This window comes from Merops nubicus, unplaced genomic scaffold (genome assembly GCF_000691845.1).
Source record: "Merops nubicus isolate BGI_N331 unplaced genomic scaffold, ASM69184v1 scaffold5877, whole genome shotgun sequence".
Classification (NCBI taxonomy): domain Eukaryota; kingdom Metazoa; phylum Chordata; class Aves; order Coraciiformes; family Meropidae; genus Merops; species Merops nubicus.
In genome coordinates this window covers 25,104-49,068 of record NW_008620869.1, presented here as the reverse complement: position 1 = coordinate 49,068, position 23,965 = coordinate 25,104, and the positions used below count along the sequence as shown (strand labels likewise).

Genomic DNA, 23,965 nt, shown 5'->3' with positions numbered 1-23,965 from the left:
ACCAATTACTAGCTCTATGCCTGGTCAGTAAGGTTACTCACCTTTGCTCATGTCACAGTCACAGACAATCACATGTGTTTAATCTCCCCATCATGTACCATTATATGGGCAGGGAGAAACACACTGTGCATCAGGGACAAGACTGAATCAGCACTGCATCCACAAGGCAGAAAACGTCCAAGTCACAGCACTGCTATGGTCTGAAACAACTTCTTCTGCACCGTGCCTCGCAGCCAAGGGAGGGGAAAGCCAAGCTGCTTTTAGGCTGATGTTGGCCTTCTGAACAGTGACTTTTTGAGGAAACTGAAAGCGTCTGTGTGATTTTGATAGGCCTTGGCACGTGTGTTGGGAACCCACACCAGAGCCCCTGGCACAGCAGGGGCAGCCGTGCCACACCGCCCGTCCTACCCACAGTACAGGAATAGATTCCCGGTCTAAAAACTTCTAGAATTTCCATTCTAGAAATGGAAACAAAAAATACCCAACTCTTCTTAAAACAGTACCGTATACACAGCTAGCCAGTTAGGCCAACTTCAGCATCACTGGAGTCGCTTGTGTTTTTTTTTTAATAGGAAATATGATAGACGAATAAAGTTTAAAAAGCAGCTGGATCCAGTATCACCAGAGAACCACTTTGGAAAGCAAGTTGTTAATGCATTATTCATCCAATCTCTAAGTAGTTTTTAGGCAGACAAAACTTGGCCAGATGACACAAGGTAGGCCTCTAATCAAGACTTTGCCTTTATGCTTCATGAGCAAGACATCCTAGAGCACGGGCTGACTACTGACTCAGAAGAGAAACACTCACTTCCAAGAAGCAGCTTTAAAACAGCTTTTTTCAATATCTATATTTTCAGAGAAGTCTAGCCACATCCAACTGTGTTCAGAGCATGGAAAAAGACGAAAATGTCACACCAGTTCCGTGTAACTACACATGACTTCTCTGAGGTTTCAAAAACCAAATAAAATTGGAACAGACTTACATTACTGAACATATAGTAGCTCTCCTAATAATCTACGGATTTCAGAACACTCTGCAATAATCTAGTAGCCAGAGAGTACACAGATCATGATCCACTGAGGCCTGAAGGGATGACCTATTTCTAGTCCTCTACTGTTGTCAATGAGAATCATAGAATGGCTTAGGTTGGAAGAGACCCTAGAGATCATCTAATCCAACCTCCCTGCCATTGGCAGGGACACCTCTCAACTAGACTAGGTTAAAGATGCCACAAGGCAAGAATGAAGGACAGCAGAAAAAGTAAATTGGTACTCCTTCCCTCCCCATGATGCCTCCTTCCCTACTACATCTCTGGACTGTTAAGTAAGAGCTAATCCTACTTTATGTCATATATTCAGTCTAGCCCTGGCAGCAGGAACACAGGAACAGAGTGGTAGGGCACACAACTGTGTTTTACTGCAGTGATGCTGGAACATTACAGAGCCATAATTTCTGTGTGACACTGTGCCTGAATCTCAAACATCTCTGGTGACTCTTTGTAGCGAAATGTACCTTAGTATTGCCAGTTCTTGCAAGCCTCTGCTCAAATGTGGCTATAAATATGGTAGCAAACAGAAAAGTCAGTAGTATCATGAATTCTCTTCACGCTGCCTTTGACATCACAGTATTTTACTGATGCAGTATTCCCAAGAACCTCAAGAATGGAAAAGTTCAAAATGTCCCATGACTTTACTCTCATTTTACACTTTTACTACCAACACATCAAATGTCCTGATTTCAAAATGAAGACAATTCCATTGCCTCAATTTGTAAAGCAGGCATTACCTGACCAGCACTGTATGTGTTAATTACTAACTCTGGTCATAGTAAAGCACAAAAAGTATGAATTTCAGAAATGCCCAATGGAACCCTGATTGTCCATGCTGTGTGAAAAGCATCACGCAGAAAAAGAGTCTGTTCTGGCAGATTACAAGAAAAGAAAGATATTAGGAAAATGATGTAACAGTACAAGTCAGGGCAAAAAAAATTACTGAAGCCTGAAGGTGCCTTCCATCACAAATTAAATACAGCACAAGGGTCAGTTACAAAAAAAAAAGGAGAGGCGGGGGCATTAGGGAGAAACAGAAGAAAATAAACCCTTATTCATTAGAGAAAGAGGAAAGAAATTATTTGTCTCCAAAGTGTTAAATTGAACTTGCTACAAAATTGATCAGACCTCTCCAGACTCGGAAACATCCCACGGCAGTTATTGATCAAGAGCAGTGAATGTGCTACAGACCATGTTTATGAGACATACCAAAAAAAAAAGAAAAGGGAGGGGAAAAGACTAAAGTGTGTTCAAAGCATATTTACCTTTCAAACACACTCAACTGCTGAGTTAATGATAGCATGAGTTATTGCAGCAATGTGTATGAGGATAGATTATCTTCAGGAAAACATACCTGGCTAGATTGAATGCATCATCGATCAAGCCTGCCCGATTACTGACAGAGATAACCTGTGAGGGGCAAGCACAAAAACGGAACCATTTAGGGTGATGAAGTTCACCTATCGAAGAAGATTTTAAGGATGAGCAGAGGAGCTTACCTCATGGTTCCTTGTTAGCTGATTAATCAGCAGCCTCCAGTTCCTAATATCATAATTAACTCTAAAGTAGCCAGTCTGGTTGATGTTCCCCAGCAACCAACTTGCCTCTTCCAAAGCAGGAATTCTGTGGTGTTCTGGAAAGAAAGAACAAGATGGAAAAGGGACTTGTTTTTAAATTTAAAAATTCTAAAGAAATATTTGTTAAATTCTCTCATGAAGGCAGCAAAATTAGTTTGAAGACTAACAAAAACATCGTGTGTGATTAATAATTTCCTTTATCTGTCCTGATGTAGAGAGATATCAGCTAACATTCCTGTAGGGACCTCTTAGCCACTCAGAAATCCAAGGGTAGTTTTTTTCTGGTAAATAGGATTTGTATGACAGGTACCCATTTCAAGTCTGGTACCCTGATTATGGCCATGCTAAAATAGCTTTCTACAACCCTAACTCAAATAATTCAATGGATGTGCTATTGAGAGAAGACTACACCTGTGATTAAAAAAAAAAAAAAAAAAAAAAATCTTAAGTGTTTTTGCATGTAGTCAATGAAATTTTTATACTGGATTTTAAACTAAAGTATTCTAGTTTTACAGTTTCTAGATAATAACCACTGAGAGGCTCTCCTTCAGAGCTAGACCAATTAACCTTGTATCAACCTGTTCTTCCTCTTTCCCCTCTTTTTAAGGAATCACTTTGGGGATGAAAGTCTAAATTTATTCTGGTATTTGTACAGTCAGCCAGTACACAACTATTTGCAGGACTAGGAATTTCAAAAGCAAAAATGCCACAAATTAAGAACACACACTTCATTCACTATGGAAAAAATCATCACAGAATGAAGCCTCAGGCTTCAATGTCTCTTGAAGAAGCCTTCAATCTAGTAACTATTCTGACACAACCGCACATGATCCAGAACTCACTAAAAATTCAGCAAAAATTTTTCTCTACCATAATAATATTAGATTATACACTGTTGACAAAAGAACAGTCTTCTCCTGCATTTTTAAAAACAAAAAAAAATACATAAAATTTGCTTTCAAAGTAATTCCATCAGGGAATTGTTTGGTGTGCTTGAATTCCCTGAAAGTAACAAATGGGAAAAGTTGTTAACAACGTGGTCTTAACCATTCACATGTAATATTTAGTACCCAGACTTACTAAAGAAATTGATTTGTTTCAGCCTTTCTTATAATAAAGTAATTTCTGAGGAAATAATAGATGGGTAGGACTACAGATAAAAGTCATGGTTCTCCCGTGACTAAATATCTGCAGCAAACACACAAACGACTATCGTTCTAAGGTGTAAAAAATACAGAGAGCAGCAGGACTCCAATCCTAAAACCATCTAATTATAACTTTAAATTCCTGGAGTTGCATTACACACATGAATTCAAATAAAAAGCTGCAAGATTAAAAAAGGAAGTCTTCTTCTCACATAGGTAGTTCTGACATTATTAAAATCACTTTAAAATACACTTTTAAAAAATATTAAGCCCAGAATAACGCAGTTGTTGCCTATTCAATACAATTGTTACTGCTCTTCTAGGGTTTGTCTAACTGACTTGCACTGCTTCAATCTAATTATTCCTATAGGAATAGAATGTACATAGAATTGCAGCATAGAATTTTTTTTTTTAAAAGACCCCTAATTTTAGATAAAATATTGATTAAATCCATTTAAATATCTGTGATAAATCACCAACCAGACCAGACATATTCTTTAGGAGCCAACGTATCCTGCAGAAATAGGACTGAGTGAGAAGATCAGAATTAAGTCCCCACAGCTCTGTGGGCTCTCTGGGCATTCATACTGTTAAAGCATCCAAACTGGTTTTGCCACACAATCTGATTTGAAACACATTTTTTAACACCAGGTGTTCTTCCCTCCACAGGGGTGTCTGTGAAAACACTGGGCTGTATACCTCAGCCCTAAGCAAACTCTCTTAGACTGCAATACTTAAGTTGCTCCTCTGTAAAAATCCTTTTCTCATTGGACCTGAAGTCAGAATCACCCTGTTGCTCCAACTTACTTAGAGAAGACTTGAATCTTGGTTCCCATCTAAACCAGTGAAATTTATAAAAAAAAAAAAAAAAATTACTGCAGAAATACAGTAAAAATTCACAAAAATTTAAAGCACATTGATAAAGGCACTTTCTTAGAACAGATTTTGATAAAACAGGGAAAGAAGGAATTTTAATCTGGATCTACTCCATTCTATTTAGCTTACCCACTGTGGTCGTGTGAATACAGCCTGCCAACCCTAAATCTCAGTATGCTCCTTATCAGCCTATCAGGTTTCTTAAGAGCAACAGCGAAATTACCCACTTCTTTATCTAGGAGAGATTGCTGAGGGGAATGAGGACTTTCAGAAATTCTGTGAGTCTTCATGGGTGAACTGCCACGTGGGGTCAGGAGCAGGCTGTTCATGCCTGGCAGAAAATCCTACCACCTTAATATAGCATTACTTTCTACCCACTTCTTCTGTTGCAAACTAACCTATAAATGCCACCATCCATGAAGGCAACTACTTGTAATTGGTTGATCTCTGGTTAATTTTCTATGATACCTAAAAGCATACCAAATGGCCTATGAGTGCACATTAATCAATATCTGAGTAAATAAATCCATTAAATGGAAATTTTCAAAATCAGTTGTAATAAAAACAAATCTATGTATATTCCTTGTCTGAGTATTTGTATTAAATTTTGACCTCCGTAGCGAGGAAATTACTTGTGCTTCAATTAAATGACATTTGCCAGTCAAATACAACAAGTTCAGAACAACCTATTTCACAAGTAACAACTGTGCAACACCTCCAGCACGTATTGCTTTAATGGAGAACGGTATCTCTCAAAGCTTGATGGCATTATTGCTGTTTTGGTCAGTTTAAATCCAACCGTAACCCCTTGCTATTATTTTTCGATAAGACTACTCATGTGCTGACTTCTCCTAAAATACAGGACAGGAACCTTTCATGCCTTTCCAGCTCATATAAGCAGGTGGTTATTTTAAGGGACTGTCTGATGCGTGTGCTTCACATCATTCTATATAATTTACTGGAATTTGATGTTTGAGTCTGTCAATTCTCATGTCTTCCTATAAAAGAAAATCTTTCTTTTGGTGATTACAGCACTGAAAATTTCTATACGCCTAGGCAATTTCTCCACTTACCACAAACACATTTATTAGTTTCCTCCTAAAAATATTATAGTTAGGGAAAAGGTAGTCATTCAGTGTTAAACCCTATATTAAACCATTCACGACTTTCTAAACAGCAACAAAGATTTCACTTGGGTAGAAATCTATCTTTGATGACTTTAGTTCACCTCTTAAAAATCAATCTAAAATATATACAGTTGTATTTGAGATTAAAGGGAATTTTTTTTTTTCTATTCTTCCATCAGAAAGTGTTTTTGCATGGTCATGTTTTGTCTGGATGCCTCAGAAAATAACACTGCTCTGAAACTGCCGATTTTCAGAGTCTCCATTGCCTCCTAAATGTCTCCACATACATGCAGGAGACATTTAGGAGGCAATGGTTAGATTTTATGACATTTGTTTTGAAGTAAGAAAATCAGTTAGAATCTGATTCCCACTTCATTTGCTCTAGAAGTGTGAGACAGTCCTCCAGCTGGTGCTAACTGCACGTGGCTTGAGATTCTGAGCTCTTCCACCTCTCCAGCAAGTTCATCTCCATCAGAACCAGCAGGAATGATGGAAGCCTGCTCCTCCGCACGGCACCGTGAGCACCTTGTGAGGGCGGCCTGAGTGAAGGGCACGCCTCTGCAGTGCAGTACTCCAGTGATGACAAGAGTGTGGGCTAAACACACTTCTACTACTGTTTCAAGTGTTCAGGCTCACAGTTGTTATTTTAACTCTTCATTTCTTACAACCCCTAGCATATTAGGAAATTGGTTTAAGCTGGTAGAATCCCTACTGGGAGAACTGACTCTGTAGCTATCTCTAGTATGTAACCAGACACGGCCAGGCTGAGCACTGAGCAGGAACCCAAGTACCCTACATTCTGTAGCTCTCACAAGCCTAGACAACTGCCTCCTATCCCTTACCCATGGAAATGCCAACTGGTATCCTACAATACCTTGATGAAGTCACAGATACAGTAACAAGAGGATGCAAAAATCAATAGTCTCCTATCCTTCTGGATGACCATGAAGGAACGGATACTTTCATGAGCAAATAAGCATCCCTGGTAAATTCTAGTGCAAGGCAGGGTGTGTACTCCCCTGTGAAATAATTCAAACTACCAGAAAAAGTAGTATTCCTTGATGGCAATATATGTAGCTATTTCAAAACTGCCATGGTTTCATTTCTCTCAGATAACACACAGACAAGGTAAAAGTGATATGCCAAGATATCATAACGGTGGCCATTAACTTGGCCCCTCTTCATTATTGGTGGCTGAAATGAGGTAAGTAATCAGTAGTAAAATTATAGAAAACAGACAGCTCTTCAACACCTCCTATCCACTCTTCAGGTTATGCTGGAAGCTTCTTTAGCACAGCAGTTTAGTCAACCAGAAGGAAACACCTGCTACTTCCTAAAGAGGGCATGAAAGCCATCCTCATGAACAGCATTTGCTCCAAATTTGATTTGAGTATCTGCATTCAATTACATTCACTTGAAGAACAATTTGCCTACTTCCAATCTTCCAAATATCCTCTAGAGTATTTTGTTTCACCCCCAGCTTGCAGTCGTTCCCAGACTACTTGCTGGGGCAACACTGAAACTGTGTTCTCTGCACAAAACAAAGTCTTCAGGATTCTTCCCATCCACAGTAAATCAATCCTGGAAACCAGCCTTTCTAGTCTCAGAATCCCTTCAACATCCTCATAAAACAAACATACCAGCTGCAGCAAATCTCCAGGAGTATCACAAAATCATCTATAGCAGCCCCAATACATAACAGCATGTACAATGAATGGTATATTGAGTACACTCAGGGATGTTCTTTTTTATGTTGAGGAATTCTCCAGCTGAGTTAGACAACAATAGAAACAAGAGGACATCCTTGCTGTAGTCATAAGTTTACAGCCTCATTTTCAGTGAGGCATAAGTGAATCCGTGAGCGAGCAAATGAGTGAGAAAGTAATGAGGAAGGACAAGGACAATGACAACAGATCACAGAAGCATTGATTCGCTACACAGTAAACTGATGACTCAGAAAGGTTCTTTTCTAATTTCTGTATAGCAGCCACCCCAAAATCATTGCTCATGCTGGCCATCATTAATTTGTTGATTTCTTGAAGGCATTCTGATAGGAGCAGTAGATCTTAAAAGTGTGGGTAGTGGTTTTATGGACTTGTTCCTCCACAGCACTCTGTAAGTAAAAGGCAATGAGGAAGCAACTGTGCAGATAATAGTGATATACTGAACTTTCAAGGCAGGAGTGAAGGGAAGGAGGCATGCATGTACAACCTAATGAGATGAGATGAGATGAGATGATCAACTCTCTCTGAAGTCAGTGGGAATCTTTCTATTAACTTCAATGAGAGTTCAATCAAGCCCTAAAGGACAAAAGCAGAGCAAGTCATTAAGGCAGATTGTGAAAGTGAGAACAGGTTTTGAAGTATTCTGGAGATGTTAATATTAAAAAGTATGTCCAACGTGGTATATTTCTGCAAAGTGAGGCAATGTCTGTGTGCTCTGACTAGAATATGTTCCTCAGGTAGGGAAAATGCCTTGGTCCCAGGGACATTTCTAGGTCATTATTTCATGGGAGAAGCATAAAACTTTATGTTCTGATAGGCTGAAAATGATCAGGGCAAAGAAACATACACCTTATACCACTACAAAGTTGGCATACTCAGATTTCCAGTGATTGTGCACCATTCATTTCTAGTCCTTCTGGCTGCTAAGCTCTACATTACTATTGTGTTTTAGTGACTTATGAAAGAGAAAAAAAGGAAAAAACACAGGCTTGCATAGGTTTGATTCTTCCCTCTCTCCAGTTAAATTTATATCAGAGGGAAATCTCTATACCCTTCTAATTTTACAAGAAGGATGCAGTTCTCCTTCTACAGCCCATCTGTCGAAGGGGATGCATGGATCCTTCTTTTCCCTTCCATATAATCATTCTATTCAAGCCTCCACATTTCTTCCCTCACTCTCTTCAATTCCATTTCAAAACTCTCAGCTGATGTGGCATGAACTGCTACGGATATAGAGAAATATTTCATTAAATGTCTATGGTAATATTCTTTTATTAGGTGACAAAAACCCACTGGTATCTATCCCTAGCTGTCCTCAGCAATAATTGTTATGATCATGTAGGAACTAAGGAAGGATAAAATAAGTAGTAAGCAGAATAATGCATTCTTGAGGTCAAACATCTGGTTATCTAATAGAGAGAAGAAATAGATAGATCAATAAGGAAATTTTTTAATGACAGCAAACATTTCTTAGTCCTGCTTCAGACTATGGATCAGAGTTAAAAATGCCAGAATTCTAAATAAGTTGCATTTACTAAGTCATACTCATCAGATGTTTTGCTATAAAAATATTACATTTAACTTTCACCAATCAATAAAGTGAATTGCATTCATCAATGACTTGATATGTGTTGCTAAATATAAAATACTTAGGACCAAGTTACACATTTCCATGTACAAGCTTTCCATTATCCTGTCTTAACTTCTGTGATAATTATAAATCTTGCTTGCTGCTCATCCTTCATTCCTCCTCCCTCCCTTCCCAACTCTCCCTTTTTTGTAATTCATTGCATGTAGCTAAAACTGGGTGCAGAGCAACTAAATAATTATCTAGGATCAATTCCAAAGAAACAGTTGAGGAAAACACAAGTATGCTTTATGAGATTCCACTGGGAGGAAAGTTTATTTTTACCTGATTTGTTAGACACCCATATAATTGCCTCTGATGAGATGTGGCTCGTATTTCCTACTGCAATTGTTAATGGAATCTGCCACAAGTAGCTGCAAGACAAAGGAGGGGGAATCTAAGAACAGAAATACTGAACTGATTCTTCTCACAGCAATCAGGGATTATGTCAAAGAAATCAAAACACAATTTCAGTAGCAGTGTAAAGATGTGTATTCTAACAAGTTACTTTGATTTTGAAATGCATTTGCTATTAGCAATAAAACAATGAAAAAATCATTCATCTTCAAAAAATCCCTGAATTATATTTTACATTTTTCATACGCTATCATCATATGAGGATTTTTTTGCAAGGTTTTCCTAATTTAACGAAATTATTCACAGAAGAGGGAATAATGATCTCCCATAGAAAGAACACTTTTTAACATTTACTTAGAAAAAGAGAACCTCCAGGTAAAAACATGCTTTGATTTATACAGATTCCAAAGTTTAGAAATAATATACTCTTCTAGTAACTTCCTAAAAAGCTCTGATGGGCTTTCATAGCAGCTGGCTTATAAAAACAAAATGAATGGATCTCCAATTCTTTGCACGATTTATTATCATCTACATGTATGCAAACTGGACAAAACATGCCATATGTGGATTTGGAGATAAGCTGCTGTAATCAGGCCCCAACTTCCTGACAGGGTATCACAGATTGTTTCTCATTGGGAATAAATGTTATCATTTACCTAAAACTTTTCTAGAACATCTTTAACTCAATAAAGAGAAATTGAGATAGTTTGAAAACTGTACAGCTGAAACAGCTATGAGTGACATCAGAAAGAAAACATGGCCTTTATTGCCATATGGAAGAAGAAAAAAAGTCTCATGAATGTTGGTATCATGATACATTTGGAAAATTATCAGATCTACTCATGCATCAAAGACATGCACCACATGAGTACATGCTCTGGTAGACACTTTTTGGATAATTAAGCTGTCGCATTTGAAGATGCTACTGCCTTTATCAGTCTGCCCACTCCTTGTGCTGAGGTTACCACCCTCCACAGCACAGCCAGTAGAAAATTATGTCCACTGGTGCATTAGCTTCTCAGTTGTCAGCCTGAGGTCTTCACACAGTTACCTTTACTCTTGGCTTAACTAGTATTCTGGAGTGTGAGGTGGACCAATGAGGTGGAAACAATTATTGCATCTTGCTGCTTCTGCTACAGTGGCAGTAACTTCTGGATTCAACAGGGCAGGGCAGTCAGGTAATGCTGCAAAGTGATGCACCAGAGAACATTCACTACTCTCTCAAATACCTCCATCTTACTAGGCACCCATCACCCATCAGTGTTTTAGAGTGTGTCTAAAAAACCTTCTAAGAAATGTATTATCTTTAAAAACACACACAGCTCTATGCACTCAGCTATCCAGAATGAAAAAAGATGCTGGCAAACTGTGATCAAGAAAAATGAGGCATAATTGGGCATAAAGCTTGCATATTATTTGAAAGAACAGGAACTTTGGTACATGAAAAAAAATTAAAGAAATGCATTTGCATGGTATTTTTATAACTCTTGAGATCAACTCCTACAGAAAAAGCTGAACTGCAAAATAAAAGATGCTGAGAGCTGCCTACATAGCTGATTTAAACACATATATACACATACACAAATATTCGTGTATGAACATGTACATGAGCATCTGCTATTTTTAGAAGGAACTTCATAGATATTCTGTGCATTGCAGTATCTATACAGAGAGGACTTTTATATTATGTTATATTATTATTCTACATTACCTCCAATTAAGGTAAATCTCACTGAAACAAGGACAGAATCTTCTCCGAAAGGTGATCTAGCCAGCTACCCATCCTCAGAAAACATGTATGGATTTAGTTGGGAAGATGAGTACTGGTAGATTTTTTTATCTCACCAAGATGAGAGAACTTCTGATGTTCTTGGCATTCTCCAGAACCTCTAAATCTCATCTTCTTGGCTGTTGATTTACCAGATGAACCACAGATTTCCTTTTAATAGAGATCTCCAGAAAACCATTTTTCCTACTTTACTACTCCTGTTCTCTATATGCTTATCAGCTTTCTCCTTCCAGTCCTCTTCATTCTTGGTGAAATCTATGCTGCTGTTCCAGAAGCAGCTGTGGGTAAGTTTTTTAGATGTACATGAGGGAGAAGTATCTGGCTTACCTTTCAAAAATTTTCATTAGAATGACTTCTACTCACCATCTTTGCATGACCTGTAGGGACTCTGTTCTCCAGGTTTGACTAGGAAGAACTAAACTTTTTTTGCACTTTCCTATCGCACTCTTCTGCTTTACAGAGGGGGAAAAAAGGAAAAAAGGGGCCCACTTGCTTGTTCTCCTCCTGCTCTGTCTGGGAGTAGTGCAGAGCTTTTAACTGTTCTTTATACTTTGGGACCACCACCATGCTCTCTGTATGTATTTGACCAGGGAAAAAAAGTCATCCTCTTCCACCTGTCCACCTGCTGCCTGGTGTGGCACACCAGACCCAGTGAAAATAAGAATCTAGACTTGAGGGCCAGTGACTGGAAACAACACATTTGGTCCTCCTTACCCTGAAGAATATGTCTGCAGGAATTGTATGCCTGTTCAGGTAGCATACTCAGCCCCTGAGTGAAATGGAGCTAATGAACTGTGTGTCCAATCTACCTGAGACGCTGTTGAGCTGTTGAGGAATCCACACACAGTGTCCATCTGGATACAAACCAGATCACCTTAGCAGAGAGCTAAAGGTTTCCCCACTGAATTGTGGGGAAAATAAGGGCTATTCCAGGTTTATATTTCTTAAATGAGGTCCTCGCTCTTATCCCAGTAGAGATTATTTTCTTTCAGAGTCTTTAATGAGGAAACTGGACCTCCAAAAATACATACAGAACACATTAAAATGACAAGAGGCTACACCTAGATATAGAATATACATCTAGATATAGAAGATGTCTATTAATAGTCTTTGATCATATACATAGCTAGGAAATCAAAGGAGGAGAACCACGACAAGGTAGAAGACCAGAACAATGTACAGACTATAGAAAAAAATTACTCTTTTAGCCCTCCTAACAACAGAAGAATAAGTGACAAAATTAAAATGCTATGCACAAAAGCAAATTAAGTGATCTGCCTCTTAGCAGGGTATAATAGGCATAATTATTTTCAAGTGTAGTGGCAATCACAGAATGATTTAGGTGGGAAGAGACCTTAGGAGATATGTCCCTCTGCTCAAATGTGCTAACAGCACAAGAAACCAATTTCATTGTAGGCAGAACATGAGATCAGAGGAGGATACACAGGCTGCACGTTCAGCGACATCACACAAAGTCAATCAAGTCAAATATGGCAAATGATTTGCCATCTGCTTTTATTTCCTAATCCCTGCAACTACAAAGCATCCACAAAACTACTTTCAGAAAAGCTGAACACCAGAATCTGTATGTACCTTCAAACAGCTTACTGGGCTGAGAAATGAAATTGTGAGTTGTCTAAATTATTCCAGACTGGAAAACCAGGAATAACTTAAACCATCACCTGGCACTGGTGCAATCTCAACCATCACTCTTCTGTGACTCAGTTTCTCTATATTATGCAAGGTTGTGTCAAATGAGCTGCCATGAGGTACTTCAGACATCTGCCATGGGCTGTAAGATATGGCAGAGCACCTAGAGATGGCTCCCATGGGTGTAGTGGCAGCACAAGGTCAAGTAAGATCCCTGAGGGCACTTCCAATGGCACCAGTCACCAGTGCAAGCAACTAAATGGGACTCTCAAACCTGATGCTGACAATGATACCTACCACAACTAAATGAGTTTTCCAAAGAAACTTTTTCATTTCTAACTGAAAACAGCAAATTTTCACAACTAAGCTGCTTCTAAGAAACAAATGGCTTCAGCACAGATTTTCAACTATGATGTTTAAAACAGTCCTAACCTTTTATAACTACTGTTTTAAATAAAGATTCCAGTTTGCTGATTCAAAATGAATTTCAGCTGTAAATACAAGTTAATTGAAGGGAGGTGTTAAAATGAGTGAAACTGAAATGTAAAGTACTGAAATTACAGAATTGAAATTAATTTTCTAAACCAAGTTTTCCCCAGTTTTTGCATTGATTTTTATCCTGATTCAATACAAGGAAATGTTTTGATATGTTGAAAATTTATGTGGGATGGCAATCCATTTCTTGCTCATCTGTAACACTTACTAATCTTTGTAAAGTATTTTGAGAGCATAACAATCTCAAAGGATACCACTGAAGGGTATGATTAAAGCTATTTAACACAGCAATAAAGTAAGGAATGAAAATGATTTAAGAGTTAAAAGGATATGAAGAAAATCCAAGACTAAAACTGACGAGTTAAAACACCTGCCTCCTTATTTTAACCACCAGAACTTAACATCCAAAATTCCAACTCAGTCTCTTCAGTTAAATATAAAAGTGTGGTACATCCAGAGTGGCTGAATCTGAGAAACGGGGAGCAAGGACTCCTTGCTGTTAGTTGACCATTCTCAGCTCTCCATATGAAGATTGTTGACATTTCAAGCACACAGAGACATATGCTTGGATGAGCAGCACTGAGTCTGAGGAGGAGACACCTTCCCAGTGTGGCCCTTGCCAACAGTGATGATTCCTTGATTAGGTTAGGATGCTGACAGGGGCATTTCTTACCCAGGGAATACCTTGCTATCAGCCATCCTCATGGCCTCATGTTGTGATTTCAGAGACAAAAGAAGACAAAAGCAAAGTAATGAGAAAATGGGACCTTCTGGAAAGCAAGCAAGTCTTACAGAACAAAATGAAAAATAATAATTAAAGATTTGTATTTTTACTTCAGTTGCATGCTTGGCTTATTTGCAGACACATATACAAATACTGGCCAGTAAGAGAAGCATTTAGCTGCACGGATGCAAAAGTTTCTGGCTAATATCCTTAAAGCCTGTTATAAAATAAGAGGCACAGGAAGTTGGTAACGTGAACTAACTAAAGGATAGTGTGAAGTTTGGACATATCAGTACAGCAGGAAGAGAGCAGAGATCTCTTCTTGCCTTTGCTTGCCAAAACAATTGCAATTTCTGATAGCAAGACAAAAGACAGCCTTTATTTTCAGTGCATTTTCAATATTAAGATAGTGGAAGGTTCAAAGATAAATTGTTAACAGAAAACCTGAAAGTGTATTCAACTTATCTACAAAATTACAAGCCCTGTTGCCACGATACTTGGAAGCATTTATTCCTAGGTTGAGAGCACAAGTAGACATAAGGTAGTCAGTGGGAAACAAGTAAAAGTTGTTGAACAGCACAATAGCTTTAGAGCTTCCTACTACAGAAAGAGATTATACATGAAGCAGAACTCAGCAGCAGGGTAAAATTTTGTAAGCCACATTTTTTTAGAGAGATTGCTTTGGAAAAGATAATTTAAAAGCATAATAGAGATTTTCCCAGGTTATTATATAGTATTGTATCTCATTCAGTAAAGAGTATTTCAGGTTCCAGGGGAAGCTCATGTGCATATCAGAGGAAATCACACTCTTTTATTAAGTGTGATTCTACAGAGTGTTAGTTCTGTTAATGGATAAGGAGGTGATGATATATTCATGTGGTGAATATCATTCTCACAAGACTGGAGAACACAGAGATTTCATTAGTTGTAATATGTGCCAGTAAAGTGATTGTAGGCTGTGCCCAGAGGCGCAACACAAGAAGACGTTATTCCCGCTCTCACAATACTACAACTCCTACACTGAGCCAGGGTGTCAAGGGATTCCTTGTACCCTGTCAGCACAGAAGACAGCAGATAGGAAGGGAAAATTCCGCTAACTTTGTAGGAAAGCCAAATACAAGATGAACAATGGATAAAGGAGAACAACATGAAGTAACTGAGATCAACTGAGCACAGCTTGGAGGTATTCATTGGTCATCTGCATAGATCCAGTGTGATCTTCATTCCTATGTTCAGAGTGAGAACAAGAAATTTAGTGCAAGCAACAAGAAACAGAAGAAGAACACTGGTAAAGGTGAAGGATTAAGTTGTATTCCTCTACAAGTTGGATGAAAAAGCAGACAACAGCAGACTTTTTAATCAAATAAGCCAGAATTACCCAACTTGAATTCAGAAAGGACAGCACTTAGGTTTTATTAACTGGAAAAGGCCTGTTAGTGTTTGAATTGGACAGGACTTTCACAAGTCCTGCAGACAGAGACTTTCTGACTGTAGCACCATGTGTAGTGAGGAAATGAAAAGAGCAGGACACGGAAAGTGTGCCACTCCACGTTATTTGTGGGATCCATATCAAGAGTTTGCTGGACCTGAGCAAAATGAGGAAAGGAAATGGTGGTACGGTTGGCATGCTGCAATTCCAGGAGTTCTGCCCTCACCCAAGTCTAACAGACTGGCCAACAAGAAAAATGTAAACTAAGGCAAAAGAAGGGACAGAGAAGTTAATAACAGTTAATAACATGACTAACTAGAAAAAGATTGAAATAAAAAGACTGTAGAAGTGTTTACTCCAAGATCATTCTGGACTATGTTGAGCAGAAGCATTTCCAGTCACTTCACAAAAGCAAAGTAAGAATATAGATCCTGGTGGACTCTGAATTAAAACAGTGTTCCAGAGTAGTCTTTAGGGAGCTCTGTCTGACTGTAATATAGACTGTATTTTTTTAATCCATGAGTCCATACATAATGGCCACGTAATACACATGCAATAGTGTCTAAGCAGGTAAAACTGCAGTTGATGCACATTATTCAAAAATGAATGGTCTTCATGTTACCATCTACACCAAATATTATCAAAATCTAATTCAGCATTTTTTATCAGTTTCTTCTTTCTCACTAATGCCTCACCTACGCAGGAATTCAACTTTTTAGTCAGAGCAACCTACCAAACAAAACAACCCAATGGGATCAGCTCTTGATAGATGGTGCCAGGCAGAGAACAACTTGGCCACCTGGTGCATCTGAATGGGATCCACACCTGAGACATCAGTTTCTGAAAAGTATTGCAAGTTTTTAATAGAAGTGAACTTAACAGATGAACAGAATTTGTAGAGCAGCATTGCTTTTAACTACTAGGATTTATCTACGTTGTCTGAGGTTTTAAAAGGCTCTGATTGGATGTGTAGTTGGATCCACCTAATATATATTTCAGAGGGAAGCAAAACTTAGGGATTTGAAAGATATTTGCAATTGTATGCCTATTCTCATTTTGAATAGAAATTACATTTAGCTGCACATGTAGAGAAAACTATGATAAACTTTACAGCTTGGAGAAAAAAAATAGAATTTTGTAACAGGGTAACTATGAAGCTTATATTCCAGTCTTGAAAGATGCTAGCACTTCTGAGATAACTTGTTTCTGATGGTATCCTCTTCATTTGCAGTTCTGCACCAATACAGCTGCTAATTTTATTTATATGTCTGTTATGAATGTTTCCATTTAGAAACTCATGTTAAAAAAGGCAATCATATTGGTATACTCAAAAATAAAGGGTGATGGTTGCTTTTAAGAGCAACTACTTCTAGGATCATTTGGGCTTTATATGGATCTAAATACAAAGATATGGAGGGAAAAAATGTTTTCATTGCCAATATGGTATTGTTGGAATTTATTTTAGAGACATGTATTTTAATACAGTCATTGACCCAATCATTCATCTATAGTCAGAACAGAGATTAACATGTTTTAACAGCAAAGTATTACAGATGTGGATTTTCTGGGTTTCCTTTACTCTGTCATAGTCCTAATTCTTCCTGGAATTTACAAGTTTCTTTGGAATAATTTTCAGCAATAATGAAGTTGTAGAGTTGAAATACAGGAAACAGTTTACATTCTACAGGAGTCTTATGCCAGATATAATGCCCTTACCAATGAAAGGAAACCACAAACTCCCAGCTATAAGAAAAGGCTTCTGTGCTGTAACAGCAGCACTAGAATGAATAAGGCCATGTGTGGTTCCATTGTGAGACTGCATTAAGATGACAGCATGCATATTCTGTTAGAAAAGAGCTGTACATCTTTGGCTGTCCCATACAACCCCACTCTCCTTTGGTATGATTGTTTTTTTTAAGGGTGGACACAAGGTAATTTAAAGGAATTAATTTGAATTCCTCAATTTGAAAAAAAAATTGCATTGACATTGTTGTCCTCTACCCATGAGCATAGTCCCTTGGTACAGAGTGAAGATCTGAAATTTCTCTGAATGGAGTGGAAGGATGTGTCATGGATTGAGGAGAAACTCCCACAGTAAGAGGAAGAGTAGCATTTTAGCTATGCCTACAGTGTTTCAATATGTTCTCAGAGATGTAGTGCCAAGCTTTCTTCAGCCTATTCCAATGTTCAGTTCTGATTTTTCCTCACAATATTGTGAATCTAAGCAAGATTAAAATATAACTCCTAGGATAGTTTCTCTTTCCTCAGTAAACTTCCCTAATAGTCCCCACCAAAGTATCTCCTCTATAATATCTGAGACCCTACTACTGAGAGTGAAGATTCACATAGAGAAATAAGTGAAAAAAATCCATTATCAGTAACTTGAGAAAGCAAAAGGAAGAAGAGGTAGCACATTAGTAATTTCATCCTCTGATCTTGAATGGGGAACCCACATTTCTGATTTTTACAAAGCCAACAAAATACGATATTTATCCACCTTTGTCCCTCCCATTACCCTTGTCTCTGCCAAATGCTCTTTGGGCTTTCCCTAGTCTGCTCTTTACTTCACTAAAGCCCCTATCTTAACCACCTTCCCCATTTCCTTGTTTCTCCATATTCGCCCATTCCAGGTACACAACTTTAATGCTCCCAACTCCCGCTCTTGTCTGTGCTCTGCCATACGGTGTTCCCCTTCCTTCCCCCTGCATGCCAGGCAGCTCCCCAGCAGAGCTGCTGCCCCGAATCTCTTCTTCACCTCCCCACCTCACTCTGTATTAAAACAGTGTTGCCCTCAAGTACATGCTCCTTCCCTCACCATGAAACTGATTTAATTAATGTGAGTTAATTAACTAGTTTGGGTATCTAGCAATTCCTGAGAGTTAGCATTAGCAAGTAAGATGAGGAAAGCGACAGAGTCTGCAGTGATAATAAAACTCAGCAGCAGCTTTTCCCTGTCAGCCTAACTTCTGTCAGGATATGAATGCTGCCACTGCACAGGAGCAATGACACAAAACACCAATTTTGTCTCCTTCAGCACTCCGCAAATTCTGACGCTAAACGTTGCCCTTCTCTTGCACAGATCCTGGAAGTCTGCCTAGTGAGAAGCATTTCTCACAAATAAAAGCTGTGAAATGGTTTTGGAAATAAAGTGTTAAATTACAAATGGCATTTCTGAGATCTTTGCTAGCAGCAAATCTTGCTGAAGAGACGTCAGCGCAGATACTCACAGGAACAAATTTTACAAGCACTTCCTATTCTGATTTAATAATAATACAATAATCAGAAGAGCCTCTAAAAATAAAAAGTCAAGACAAAAGACTGGAGGCTTTCTAGTGGATTCTACAGGGGGGGCGAAAAAAAAAAAGCAGCTCTTCTGACTGGTTCTTTGGGGGAGCCACGCTCTGCACAGCACTGTCCTCTCTCAGGCTGCTGGGATTAAAGGCTGTCCCTATGCACTCTGAAGGACAAAATCTATTGGTCCTTCACAGAGCTGTCCTCTACTAAACAGCAGTGTACATGTAAAGAGAAGGAGCTCCCCTCACTTTCTCACTCTTCTGCAAGAACAGGTATTTTCAAATCTCTGCTTGACCAGCAAAAAAAATGGCTAAACCAGTATGTGGCTGTGATTACCCACAGTTCCATGGTTCACTAAGGATTCTTGATTTTTTAACCTTGTTTCTGATAATTCCATTTCTTCTGTGCCTAAATACCAGTGCCATGCTCTCCTGGGGTCCATTCCCTTCATTGCTACTATAGCTGACATAGAGGCACTCAAGATGAACCAGGGTACCACATCTACTCCCCAGGCAGCAACATAAAAGTCGCTTCTAGTAGAGATGCTGATATAAGCATAATCTTTCAGGTATACTAAAGATGAAAGACATAACAAGAAAACACTCAAAGGACATGAGAAAATGGAAGATTAGAGGATATTTCCCAGAGACAGGGAGGTAAATTAGTACTTCTTTTTCTATTTTGTTAGCCCTTTTTCCTCAGCTTACGGAACAATATTTGTCTATATTATGGTCCTTTTTATTACATAATTAATACCACATATGCTACATTATTCCACAATTGGACAAAGAAGATCTCAAAGATACTTATCAGCATTCCCCTTGTACTCCTAACGTTTTGGTTTGTGTTTAACTAGCCCCTCAGCTGCTAAGTGGACAGAGTAAGTTCCCCATCACTGCTCAAGTGATAATGTCATACAAATAAGTAAGAATACACACAGCAATATCCAAACACAGCTATGCCTTTATTATTCAAATAATTATCAGTGAAGGAACAAGCACAGCCTTATTTCTGCAAAACCTGAATAAATGAGCTTTGTGTAGGAAATTCAGAAGAGACTTGAAGGGAAATAAATTCTGCAGTTAATCATTCATCTTTGAGTGGAGTGACTGCTGAGCAGCTCTGCTGCCCACTGTAAAGCCTTTCAGCTGCTGCAATTACTACATGGTGCTGGACCCACGAGTCAGTACAGCACTAGTTTTGCTGCTCACATCCCTGGTTTGCACTGTTCCACTGAATTTTCCCTAGTCCAGCTACAGGGAGAAAGGCACTGAGGATTCACCACACTACAGCATCCATGAATACCCTGCCCATGTGCCAGTTTGTGCCTCTTCCTTTTTGATCTCTCCTCAAAGCTAGCTGTGTTCAACGCCTAGTAAGACAATTCCCTTTAGGATATTATCACGAACAAGGAAAGATTAGCTCAGGAAACTGCATGCATGATAAGAACATTGTACAAGTGCATATTACCTCAGCAACATGAATTTAATTATTTTGATAACATTGGAAAGGTTATTTCTCCACTTTTGAAGAGACAAGCTCTGTATATTTTTAAAAGGCAACTTATACCCACAACTAGAAAACTTTGGCCTGCTTTTCAATACAGTATATAAAAGGCTTATGGATTTCATCAAAACTGATTAGTTTATTGTCTAGACCACAGATTATTTTTCATAAGATTTCTTGTCATATCTGTGAGCCATTCTTCTAATGATGGATGAGACTGGTGCCTTAAAATCATCATTTTCTCTGTCAGCAGGGAAACCCACTGAACCCTGTCAGATGGAATATCACCTCTTCCCCTGTAGCCTTATAATGTAAGGGCATAATCTGTTCTCACAGGGATATAGAGTCCAAGATTGAACCTACACATAACTAAAGGATTGTTATTCGGGGCAAGAATACGAATTATATAGCTATTACAGGAGCTTTAAACTTTTGCTTGGATAAGCTGAAATTGGTACTGAAAGATTGCACCAACCACAGGCTCCGACATTCAAATCAAAGCTGGTGATTTGGGCCCTTCTGAAGAATGGTGTTCCTAGAAATGGTGTCTGTCATTGTTAGTTTTATTCTCTCATAAAATGAGAACTATGGATCATGTGAAGGCATAAGTGTCAAGTAAAATCTATGCTATGTTTGCAAAGAAGTGAAATTGTATACCTTCTATAGTTTCAGGCCAAATGTTAGTGCTTAGCACGCCATACAGTTGATTCTGTGCACACAAATAAATCACAGTTTAGATACGTATGGCCCTTGAAGCACATTTTTCTGCAGTTATAAAGACAAGGAGTCCAACTGTACATGAGATGGGAAAATCAACTATATGTAATCATTCTCTTCTGCAGTAGAATTAAAGACACTTACAGTAACAGACTAGGCAGAACTAGAGGTAAGCCACTGCCAAAGGTATCAACAATTTTCACTTTTACTGTTTCTCACTTAGAAAAATTTGCTTGCTGCTTCTGTATTCCTCTATATAATTTCAGAGAGAAAATTAAATATGCTGCTTCACATTTCATTTTTAACAGTTAATTGCTGCATAAATACATAGCATAAAGAAAAGCACAGACATTTTATAAAATTTGAATGGTTCTGAAAGATTCAGTTGCCTCCTTATTTACATTTCTTATGCAGAAGAGGTATCCGAAAGACCTGCTCTGAAGTGGCTCTTTCTAAAGTAAAGGCAAAGTTAAATTTGCCTAGAGAGGGCCTGAACCAGAAGTTTAAACTCCTCATCACTTTAAAGGCAATAAAACTGACATTTATTGCCATGCCATGCCAAACTAGAGCCCCACCTCTGGATAACTAAAGACTATATGGCAGATGGATGCTTTAAGAGCCTTCCCTGGAGCCTTTCAGTGCATACCACATTGTCTGTTTAGATGATAAACTCCTGGAAAGGCCTGGACCTGGACAGTTTTTCTGTATTTTGTGCAGCTCTACTCTTTACAGTGTTTAAAATGATCATCACGAGTAATCCATAGATAAACTACCCTAAGAAAGACAGTGTTGCCTACCCTGCAAGAGCATGGCCTCAAATGTGGCATAAATACCATTTGCTCCCAGTTATTTACAGTGTCTATTTTTGTTCCCCAGGGAGCCATGCGTCCAACGCCTCATTCATGGGTCATGCAGGAGAGATGAGCACCGACTTTACTGGACTGTGAATTAGGCAACCAATACCTAACACTCCCAAAGGCTGCAGGCTAACGCTATATATATGTACACACACACATATATATATACCTACACACACACCTCTGTGCCTCTCACAACCTCTACCTGTGCTATCTGGCCCTGACGAATGTCAGTAAATCCTTGCCAAGTCCCTGGCCAAACCCACCTGCAGAATCAGGCAGAACACTGCATTTTGCAGTAGTGCTGAACGTCTGTCAATGTGCTGCTTCCGTGCCACTTATCATCCTCGCTTTGTGTACTTTTAGACAGTTCTTGTAACGTTACAAACCAAGGTAATGTATCATGAACTATCAAATGACATCACATGAATGTGATTTTGCATATGTCTACTGTTTTCACAATAACTGAAGCAATAGTGACTTTTCCAATGAAATAAAAAACCCAAAAAACCTAAAAAATATCTAGGTCATTGCTGACAGAAAGATTAAATTTATTTTCAGCATGTGAATCTTGTTGTTCTACTTAATTTGATGGTATGAAAGGACAGCTAATGACACAGACCTAGGGTGCACACCAAGCCACATGTGACTGTGGGCAGTGCACCAACAAATTACATGGTCATTGCTGTAACACTCCAGACACTAATTTATAGCTAAGCCATAGGACTTCAATGCAAACGGGTGGATGGTTTTTGAAAGGTGAATGGCATAGCTAAGTTTCACCTTTTGCTAAATGTATGCAGTTCCTGTTTTTTGGTATTTACACTTACATAACATGACTAAAATAACTGGGAAGTGGCAAATTAGCTCCATCATCTAACTGGCTGGAGTAAACATCAAATCTGAAAAGCCTTCCTTGGGCAAGGGGCTTCCATCCCATTTGTAGTTAAAAGGGCATGGAAGCACAGAGAAAAACAAATCCAAAGAGGGAAGAGAATGGAAAAGAGACTTGCCAAAGGAGATACATATAAAATGTATTGTACTACCTGTTAGGAAGTAAAATTCTGATAGGGTTCTTGCTGCTATCTTTCCTTATGCTCTCTAGAGCACTAAATCTTACTTCTAGTGTTTAGAAATTATAATTGTGACAAAATCGGTAGACAAAATCTCCTGAGAAATCCAGAATAATATGCCCTGCTGCTGTAGAAGACTATAAAAAAAGTCTGAATTCTGAATTAATGTGGCATATGAAAATAAAACTAATTCTCACCTGTATTTGGTTTGTGGGGAAAGATTTTGGTAGCGGGGTGTTACCGGGGTGGCTTCTGTGAGAAGTTTCTAGAAGTTTCTCTTGTGTCTGACAGAGCCAATGCCAGCCAGCTCCAAGATAGACCTGCCCAAGGCTAAGCCCATCAGCAATGGTGGTAGTTCCTCTGTGCTAACGTATTTAACAAGGGGAGAAAAAAACCTGCACAATAGCAATTGCAGCCAAGAGAGAGAATATGTGAGAAAAACAGCTCTGCAGACACCATGGTCAGTGAAGAAAGAGGCAGAGAAAGAGCTCCAGGCACTGGAGCAGAGAGTCCCCTGAAGCCCATGATGAAGACAATGGTGAGACAGGTTGTCCCTCTGCAGCCTGTGGAGGTTAACGGTGAAGCAGATACCCACCTGCAGCTCATGGAGGACCCCACACTGGAGCATGTGGATGCCTGAAGAAGGCTATGACCCTCTGGGAAGCCCATGCTGGATCAGGCTCCTGGAAAGACTCATGGAGACAGGAGTCCACACCAGCGCAGATTTGCTAGCAGGACTTGTGACCCCACAAGACACTAGGGTAACCCAAGCTGGAGAAGTCTTTTCGCAGTTGACTGCACTCCATGGAAGGGACCCACACTGGAGCAGTTCATGAAGAACTGTAGCCCGTGGGAAGGACTCACGCCGGAGAAGTCCACGGAGAACTGTCTCACATGGGAGGGGCCTCATGATGGAGCAGGGGGAGAGTGTAAGGAGTCCTCCCCCTAA

General features: G+C 39.0%; 1 protein-coding gene across 1 annotated transcript in view; it reads right to left on the bottom strand.

Moving 5' to 3' along the window:
- The window catches only part of LOC103776713 (thyrotropin-releasing hormone-degrading ectoenzyme-like), a gene marked incomplete at its 5' end in the record, with an annotated part of 85,651 nt that overhangs the window by 37,902 nt on the left and 23,784 nt on the right, over window positions 1-23,965 (bottom strand). The window contains 3 exons of the mRNA XM_008944235.1: window positions 2,404-2,459; window positions 2,549-2,682; window positions 9,411-9,499. Of these exons, the coding sequence (XP_008942483.1) occupies window positions 2,404-2,459; window positions 2,549-2,682; window positions 9,411-9,499 (279 nt within the window). The remainder of the gene's footprint in view (window positions 1-2,403; window positions 2,460-2,548; window positions 2,683-9,410; window positions 9,500-23,965) is intronic.